This window comes from Ahaetulla prasina, unplaced genomic scaffold (genome assembly GCF_028640845.1).
Source record: "Ahaetulla prasina isolate Xishuangbanna unplaced genomic scaffold, ASM2864084v1 Contig336, whole genome shotgun sequence".
NCBI lineage: Eukaryota > Metazoa > Chordata > Lepidosauria > Squamata > Colubridae > Ahaetulla > Ahaetulla prasina.
In genome coordinates this window covers 1-10,133 of record NW_026682105.1, presented here as the reverse complement: position 1 = coordinate 10,133, position 10,133 = coordinate 1, and the positions used below count along the sequence as shown (strand labels likewise).

Below are 10,133 nucleotides of genomic sequence, written 5' to 3'. Positions count from 1 at the left end.
GAATTGTGCAAATGGCCATCCCAGGATCAACACCGTGCAGGTTTTTAAGAAGAGATTGGACAACTATTTGTCTGAAATGATAATAGGGTTTCCTCCCCAAGCAGGGGGTTGGACTAGAAGACCTCCGAGGTCCCTTCCAACTCTATTATTCCTTAACGCATTTAGGTGATTTCTTCGCAGAGGTTGATCTGCTTCTTACGGGGGTTGGCATGGATAACATTTGTAATAGTGCCATAAAATACGTTCACTCTACCACAGAGCTTTTAACCTTGACCTTCTGCCCTCTGGCTAAGCCAGTGTTTCTCAACCTTTATAGTGCTGCGACCCCTTTAATACAATTCCCCACGATGTGGCGACCCCAACCGTAAAACTATTATTTTTTAGGCAGCGATCTCAGCGTGCCTCAGCAGCCGCAGAAGGGGGGGGAAAGCGGCAAACTGTTTTTTTGAATTTATCGTGCCAGAAGCCGTATTCGCTAACGATCTGAACTGCTTGCGATTGCCTTGAGGACGGAGGCATTAAAGCGGAGACTCCTCCCCTATTAAGTTTATTGCACCTGAAGCCAGATTAGGCTAGCGATTGGGAGTGATTGCAGCTGGCTTGAGAGGGAGACATCAGAGCAAAGATTTCTCTCTTTTTTAATTCATCGCGCCTGAAGTCAATTGATTTGCAGCCTGCAGCTGGCTTGTGGAGTCAACTGTTGGAGCGATTCTTCGACTCAAGTATACTTCCCATATTTCTGATGGTCTTAGGCGACCCCTGGCAATCGTCATTCGACCCCAACGGGTCCCGACCCACAGGTGGAGAATCGCTGGGCTTATTACAAATATATATATATATTCATTGTTAAGTAATGGGAAAATAGCAACTTTATTCTGAAAACAAAACATCATCCTATAGTGTTTTCTTGCATTGCCACCTACTCTATAGGAACAAAATTTCCTATTTGTAGGACATCATAGGAATCAGATATCTGTTCAATATCTACACAAGCTAATCTAGAACCATCAGTTATTAAAGAAGTCAGAAATCATTAAATATAATTATTTATTTCCCTTAAGCTGTCTTTTAAGTACTATACAAATTTGCCTAGGCTGCAAAATTGGGGCGGGGGGGAGGGGATAGAAGTAAGCACAAGCATTCCTTTTTTTAACACTGAAAAAAACTGCATAGATATAGTCACAAGGTGAGCTCAATTTAAGAATATGTATACCTTTAAATAAATTTAACCTTTTTTCAGTTGTAACCCATTTGTAAAATTAAATTGCCAATGTGACCACACACAAAAACCCCACAATTAGGGATGCCAAAAATCAACTTGGGATTCCATTCTCAATAGTACTAATTAAAATAAATTTTCTCCACCTGTTCTAGATCAGCACTAGCATCAGATTTGGCGGCCACTTTAAAAAGTTCTTGTTCGTGTTTCTGGGCCAGTCTCATCAACTCTTTTTCCTTTTCCTGGATAATATTTTGAAACATACGGATCTAAAAAACAACCAGACCAAATATTTCCATAAAGCTGAGTCACACATAATCATATAATTTAACATTCAGTTCTTACTGATTCATAATATTTCAGTGGAAATTAAGCATGGATTAAATGGATCCTGAAATAACTCTTGACTAACATCCATCTAATTTAATAATAACATCCACTTTATACTTGAAAATGTCTTAAGAAAAAGGGTTAAAATCATCATATTCCTATTGCCACTGCCACGCAAATCCCAAATTGTATTTTTAAAAATGTATTATTAAATTTATTTGCCCCCATCTCATCTCAACATGTGGCAAATACATTATTTTCTACTGAAGACCTACTTACATTTTGAGTATACATGGCTTCTCTTTCCTGAAAATGCTCCTTCTCTTTATTTTGAAAGCTTTTAAGACTTGCAATTTGTTCCTGGAGGAGGCTACATCTTTCTTCACTGTCCCCAACTTTCCTGGTAAGGTTCTGAACTAGAATTTGCATGCTCTGCAATGAAGCCTCTTTTGTGGAAATCTGCTTCTTTGAAGTTCATGAAAAAAATAAGGAAATGAACAAGAGATTGGTATTTTTTTAAAATTTACATTTATATCCCGCCCTTCTCCGAAGACTCAGGGCGGCTTACACTATGTTAGCAATAGTTTTCATTCTATTTGTATATTTATATACAAAGTCAACTTATTGCCCCCAACAATCTGGGTCCTCATTTTACCTATCTTATAAAGGATGGAAGGCTGAGTCAACCTTGGGCCAGGTGGGACTAGAACCTGCAATAATTGCAGGCAGCTGCTGTTAATAACAGACTGCATTAGCAGTCTGAGCCACAGAGGCCCCTTGAGTAGAATAGAGTATTCTTCCTCTATTTCTTAGGTTTATTGGGAAAGCAACAGTACAGTCAATTCAGAATGTTAATCAAACTGTCAAACTTGATGGGAAATAAAGCAACACATATATGTGTTCCCAGTTTAGTTATACCTTTAATTCATTGTTATGTATTAGCATTTCTTTGGCATCGTTAGTTGATCCACAGGCTAGCTGCAAATCAATTATGTAGGCTTCTTTTTCGGTTAGTTTCTTTTGCTTCTCAGCAAGCATGGCATCCAGTTCAGCACCCCGTTGGTGTGCAGCTTCCAATTCAGAAATCTGGAAGCAAAGCCATTATTCCATCAGAAATATTTTATTAGCATCGACAGCTATTTTTTGTACCATTCCATCCTTAAGAAGCATAGCAATCAACAGATATGAAAGAAATTAGCAACCAGTCCAAGAGCCTCCAATTGATATGCTTATTCCCATAAGTGTGTCCTGGATTTCAGCCAGACCTATAATTGTAATTCAATTATACATATTTGAGGATTTTATTAAGATTATATTTTGGTATAATGATTTCATTACTTAAGCCATCCTGGGAGGTTTTGTTTTGTTCTAAAAACATGGCCTAAAATACTTAATTAATTAGATATATATCATACTAAAATTAAATTCTTCCTATTATTTTCTCTCCATTAAACCTCATTCTTTTTTAAAAAATCTCAAACTCAAATCGCATATTTTTTTCACCCAAAAGTTGGGTTGACCTACATACGTATAAACAAAAAATGCCACTTCTGTAAAAAATCTGATTCTTACTTAGAAAATATCATTTATTTGTCTTACAGGTAGAGCTTGCTTATTGCTTGTCTTGCACCAATTATTTGAAGTTACAACAGTACTGAAAAACAACTATATGAGCAATGCTCACATTTATTATTTTTGCAGCATCCGTCATTTACATGATTGCCATTACACTTAGTAATGTGCCTCTTTGTTGTCCTTTGCCTATTTTTCCCCCACTTCCAAAGAGGAGAGTTTGGAGAGGAAGGGATTACAAAAAAGTAAGCAGGCAGACAATGGAAAATACACATAGAAAAAAATGTGGTAGTGTTGGCATGTCCAAACACTATCCCTTTGCAAAGCAGAAAAACTGTTACAATTTTTACTTACACAAGCAGGGCAAGGGAGGGAAAAAAAACCCCAAGCAATCTCTGTAGACCAGGGGTGTCAAATTCAAGGCCCAGGGGCCAGATCTGGCCCATGGGGTGCTTAGACCTGGCCTGCAGGGCTGCCATGGAAACAGTGAAGGACCACTCTGCACTGCCTCCGCCAGTGAAAACGGAGCTGTGGGCAGCCCTCCCGAGCTCTGTTTCCACTGGCAGAGGGTTGCAGGAGGCCATCGCAGCCGAAAAGGACCATGGGCAGCACTCCCAAGCTCTGTTTTTGCTGGCAGAGCACTCAGGCCATCACAGGCGCCCCCAACACATCGAGCTGGCCACACCACCCAGGCCACACCTACTCTGGCCCCCACAAGGTCAAATACAACCCTGATGCAGCCCTCAATGAAATAGTTTGACACCCTGCTGTAGACAACCTCTCCTGACCCTTTTTTTTCCTCTGCCTCACTGCCCAGAGTGCAGATATTACAGAGAAAGGAATTTCAAGATAGTAAGCATACACATGCACACATCTGGCTGTATGTGTAGTGCCTCCAGCCCCAAGGATGTTCAGAACTGCCAACACCAACATATTCCTTTTAATGTGCATTCCCCATTGTGTGTCTGCTTACTCACTTGTAATCCCTTCCTCTCCAATGAATGTAAATACAAACATTAATGCTTAACTTGCCAATTATCCCATGGCCAGGATGAGCATTCCAAAGAGTGGGACAGTCACATTTCTCACTTAGCGACCACTTTGCTTAATACTAGAGCTTCTGGTCCCAGTTCCGGATGTTAAAAGAGCACTACCTATATTTCATTCTCCATATTAATACTTAGAAGAGTATCTGGTCTTTAATGTCTGTTACATTAGCACATCACTTCTATCAATTATGCAAATGTCAATTGACACAAATGGCATAATTTACCACACATGAATAATGACTTCATTATGCAAATGACACACATTGCTGTGGTTGTCCTAAAACTAAGATAAATTTAACTGCCTCATGCAGATTGCGGATAGATGTAATGGATCTATCCAATATTTCAGGATGTACTCAGATGGAAATTTTCCCTGTGCCATCCAAAGACTGCAAAATGGCAGTCATTAAAATAAAGATTTTACAGTACTATAGCACTTCAGGCAACAGAATAGAAAAGGATATTCCATAACCAATTAAAGTGTTTAAAAATACAATTTTGCTTCACAATAACTAAACCTCTAATATTTTAATGTTTCATTATTACTTTGATGGAATGGGATTTACTCAAAATCTATAATGTAAAGCATACTTTTTCTGCTTTACAGGCTACAACAGATCTAGGTTAAATTATACTAACATCTTATTCTTTTTTAATCAATAGAAAACATAAATGTTTCAGCTCTGTGATCAGCAACTTTAGACAAATTTCAGTAGTAGCTATCTTTAAATAGCTGTGGCAACACTCAAGATAAAGAAATAAACTCATACAAATTTACCTTTTGTTGGAGCTCTTGATTTTTTTGGGCATTCTGTGTTTCTAGTTCTTCAACTTTCTTTCTGAGCACCAATATTTTTCCACGACTTGCAGCAGCACTATCTTGATCACTCTAAAAGCATACATTTAAAAACTTAGCTTCAAATTACACAAAAAATAAAATACTTAGAATAGCCACATGCCTCGCAGGCAGTACTATAACAGAAATATTGTTTTCAATTAAAAAATAATAAAACATGCTTCAGAGTTCTTTTTTAAATTTTAACTTGGCTAAGGCAATTTTTTTAAAATGCAGAGCAGAATTGAGGTTTAAATAAAAAGTACTCAGAATAGAATACTTCTGTTCGTGTCCTAAAACAAAATTTTTATTAGATTATTGAAGTATAATATAAAATACAAAAAACTGAAAGAAAATAAGAGGAAAAGGGGACGGAGAAAAAGTGTAGGGCAGAAGGAAAAAGAAAAGAAGCAGCATTGACTTCTGACTCCTTTTGGTCAGTAGAATAAGGTAATAGCATAAAATCTCGACTTTTATATAATAATGTATAGTAGACATTTCTATAACAGACTTGTCTAATCAACAAAACCTAAAATCAAAGTTTAATTTTTTTTTCACCTCAAGCAAAAAATCCAAAAGCAGTTTTTAAGTAGGAACAAAATTAATTCTGTTCTTGTTTGTATCCTAAAACATTAATCACAGTCAGCTTATTTGATGGCTTAGGATGGTGGAAGCTTTCCACATGAGGCCTTGTACCCGATTGAATGTTTGAGGTCAGTAAACAGCCATTCTTAATTCAAATATACCCCACCTCATATTTTGAGAGAGAAAGAAATGGAAGTTTTATTTAAAAAAATTTTGAATTTTAAAAATTTGGTCAAGATCGACAAACTCCAGATTCCTTAAATGCTGCCATCTTACAGGGCCTTTGTCATTGCAGTATGATTTCTAACAAACTAATTCCAAAACATAGCTATTAAATTAGATCTGAAACTAAAAGCAGTTGCAAGTGATGCAAGTGGGATGGGAGAGGCCCTGAGAGGTTTAGAGCGGGCTGAGGCCCACCTGCCTGGGCATCCCAAGGCCTCCTTTACCTCACGACACCCCATGCTCCATTTCCCTCCCTGCTGGTCTTTTCCTTCCCTCATCATGTCCCCACAGTCCTTCCTTCCCCACCACTGGGTTTCCACAGGCCTTTTCCCCTAATGACCACCCTGGACAAAAGTAATATACCAACTGTAGAACTTGTTGGGGAAAGCTGCTTTATAATATTTATTATTTTTAAAAATAGAACTAACCCTCTTTTGACCAGATTTTCCATCTTGTGCTGCATTTCCAGGTACTTGCTTCTTAAGTTCTTCTAATTGTGAAGTTAATGATGCTACTTTGGCTTTGCTCTGAAGTTTTAATTTGGAAATCTTGGTATCAGAAGCTTCTTTTTCTTCCTGTAGAGTATATACATTGTTTTAAAACAAAATACAATTTGCAGATATTACAACCATGTATATCAATATCTAAATAGATAAAATATAAAAGTATGTTTTCCTTTGAAATAACTTTCAGGACAGGTGAAATCAAATGTTATAGCTACCTATTTAGAGAGGATAATTTTAACCATAGCAAAACAAAGATAATGGTAACAGCTACAGATGGACATGAGATTTTTAAAATCAGCAAAGAGGAAATTGAATTAGTTCAAGAATTTTTCTTCCTTGGATCAAACATTGCTCACAATGGCAATTCTGAAATCAAACAGAGATTAACCTAAGACATTGGTTAACATGAATAAGATCTGGAAAAGCAGAGATATTGATATAAATATAAAAAACAGGCTTTTTTAGAGCAATAGTCTTCCCTATAATGATGTTTGGGTGTGAGAGTTAGACACTAAGAATGGCTGATCGAAGAAGAACTGATGCCTTTGAACTAGGGTACTGGCGTAAATTATTTTGTATACTATGGACAGCCAGAACAACCAACAGAGAGGTGCTTAATCCTATAAAACCAAAAATACCACTAGAAGTCAAACTCACAAGATTATGTCTGATTTACTTTGGCCATGTTATGCGTGCAAATTCATTGGAGAAGTCAATGATGCTAGAAATGGTTAGTAGAACAAGAGGAAGGGGCAAGCAAAGAACTCACCGGCTTGATGCCATTAAAGCTGATTCAAAGATGAGCATCCAACAACTAAAAGAAGCTCTCCTTGACAGTAGCATGGAGAGCGCTTGCCTCACCAAGAGTCGGATACAACTGAATGGTTAAAACTACTACTAATTTTAACTACATCAATAGCATCTGTTCATACATAAGAAATTTCTGCATTTTGAGTGACAACCAAATGTGGCAACTTATGCAAACCTAAAATAGATTAGAAGGAAGCTTCACCTAATTATTGCCACCTAATTTCAGATACCAATCTAAAATAATATTTACGACAGTATTTCAGAAAAGCAGTTTGCCTCAAAAACAACTGGAAGCTCTCCCACACACAATACCTTTAATTGTTTATCTTTCTTGTGTAAGTCATTATCTTTTTCTTTCACAAGTTCTTTGAGTTGTGCTACCAATTGTTTAGTTTGAGCCAGCTGTTCAGTCAAATCAGCCACAGACATGCTTGCTACTTGAGAAGACCCACGAACCTAGTGACAAAGAAAATATTTTTGCAATATCAAAATTGTATGTATTACTGTAATACATTATTTCTACCATTTCTATCCCACTTTGTCATTATTCAAAACAAACCCAAAGCAGGATTTAAATACAGGAATATAAGAATTTAATGAATTCTTAAAGATAAGTGATACAATTACTGAACAAGCATTAATGCTGTAACTGAAATTTCTTATCCATGATAGTTATAAAATAAACTAAATCTAAAAACACAGTGTCACCACTGCTTTATCTATCTTACATTTCACTCATGAATAAAAAGCACCACCAAGGACTCTGAAATCTCCCATATGTCAGACATTTGAGATAAAGAAATTTTGAATTAACAACATTCAAATAGAAATTGTGAGGATTTTAAATAAATACTTACTTCAGATTTAGGGACCGAATCATCTCCACTGCCCCATCTCCACATAATTTTAAGATGGCTACAAAAATAATAGCATTGGTTTATTCAAGCAATATTTTTGTTCAAACTAAATTCTAAATACCGTATAATACAATTCAATAATAATTTAATATTCAAGACAACCAAAAATCCTTAAAAATGTTATTATATAAAAATAATGCCTGAAGCCAAACAAGAAAAATTTACTATGGAACAAACAAAATAGTTTTAGAAGAACTGCTAAAATGATAACAAAGGAAGAACAAGCATGTATGTTCCACAATTAATTATCATCAATGGGGCAGCCCTAAGCAACCTCATTTTGCTCTTCACAACACTATGCAATATTCATTGATAAAAAAAATTAATACATCCACCATAGCTTGATGAGTAATGAGGCAAGCTTTAAAAGATTGTAAACCTGTTTTTAAGAAGGAATGAAAGGTGCAGATACATAAAAATATACATGTTGCAGTACAAAACTGAACTTCAATTGTTTCTGCCATAACTCCATATAATAAATTGATGTTCATATCAATCTAGAAAAGGCTTATTTTAAAAAACTTGGTAGTACATTTGAGAACTAATTTCTTAACCAGTATCAAAGATTCTCTGGTTTCTTAAAAATATTTAAGATCCTGGTTAGAAAAAATGCTTGTTTCTCATATATTTTAATTTAAGGAAATTAGATATATAGCTATTAGTTATAAAATGTCAAAAGTAATTATTAAATATCACATGGATAAAGCTAAATGTGTTGGGCTACAGCATCAACAACATAAATTGCCCACAGGGGTTGTGAATGAAATGAGCTGTACTTTAACATATCTGCAGAACATTAGGCTAGATAAAGTTGTTTTATACCATAAAAGAGTGGTATAGAACAGGGGTCTCCAACCTTGGCAACTTTAAGCCTGGCGGACTTCAACTCCCAGAATTCCCCAACCAGCAAAGCTGCCTGGGGAATTCTGGGAGTTGACGTCCGCCAGGCTTAAAGTTGCCAAGGTTGGAGACCCCTGGTGTAGAACAAGACGTGTTTGGGGGAAAGTAAAATTAACCTCTGCTAGAGCCCTTCACTTTGCTAAATGGAAAGAAGAGGCAGAATATGTGATCTCCATACTTCTTTCATGCTCATTTTTTCATAGCACAAAAATATGGTGTCCTGTAACAATTAACACTGAAACTTTACAATTTAAACACTTCTTTAGACCCTAAAGACTCAGATCTGAATAACAAGAGAAAATGCATTACATACTTTAATTTAATGAATCTTGATTGTTTTCTTTTCGTGCCACAAACTATCTCCCCTACACCCTAAATAGTCCTTGGAAGAATCATCCAAGCTTAGGGGCAATGAATGAAAACAATTTTCACCTCAGCAATTGGATACAGGTCTGTTTTTTAAATGAGAAATTAATACAATGAATATCTTAAAAAGAAAAAGGGCACACTCACTTCTGTTTCTATACTTACAAATTAAATGTAACCACATGGAAGTAAATCTTTCAGTAAAATGGCTGAATGGCCCTCTGTTTAATGAGTGAAGCTTATTAAAGCCAATTATAGTTATACAGAAACACAGTAAGATACTACTTTTATTTTGCAGACAGCAACTCTTTTATATCTCATTGAATGCTACTCCCATTTTGATTTAAATGTTAGGTTATGATTAAAAATTAAAAGCTCTGCTGCAGTTAGTGCTCATTAAGCTTTTCCTACTATAAAATTCAAATACTTGTAAATATCAAGAATCATATGATCATAATCATAATATCATAGTGATAAGTGTCAAGTATTACTAAACAACCTAACATCTCAAAAGAAATACCTGACCCACCCAGCACTACTGACATTTTTGAGATAAGAAGCTTTACTGATAACCATAAAAATACTTATTTAATTAACTAGCCAAAAGTTTCCAGGTAAGCAATTCCTTTTTTCAAAGCTAGGGTAGAATTAGTTATGCACAGGTGTCACAGAGAAGGGCAAACAGCATGGGTGGAATGACTGTAACATCATATTTGAGACTAGCTAAAGACACATACGCAATTATTGTTTCATATTATATTGAAGTTATAATACTTTACTGTAAAAAAAAACAGTACAGTAGCTCAACCTTCTTTATAA

The 10,133-nt window shown here is 35.9% G+C and overlaps 1 protein-coding gene across 1 annotated transcript; it reads right to left on the bottom strand.

Moving 5' to 3' along the window:
• Positions 1 to 1,341: 1,341 nt before the first annotated feature.
• On the bottom strand, positions 1,342 to 9,352 carry LOC131187328 (tropomyosin-like). Its single transcript, XM_058161584.1, has 8 exons — positions 9,262 to 9,352; positions 7,989 to 8,046; positions 7,444 to 7,587; positions 6,244 to 6,390; positions 4,949 to 5,059; positions 2,468 to 2,635; positions 1,829 to 2,014; positions 1,342 to 1,488 (listed from the first exon to the last, which is right to left on the bottom strand). The coding sequence occupies exons 2-8, from the start codon at positions 8,031 to 8,033 to the stop codon at positions 1,342 to 1,344; spliced, it is 948 nt and encodes a 315-aa protein (XP_058017567.1). The 5' UTR covers positions 8,034 to 8,046; positions 9,262 to 9,352.
• Between the last annotated feature and the right edge of the window lie 781 nt (positions 9,353 to 10,133).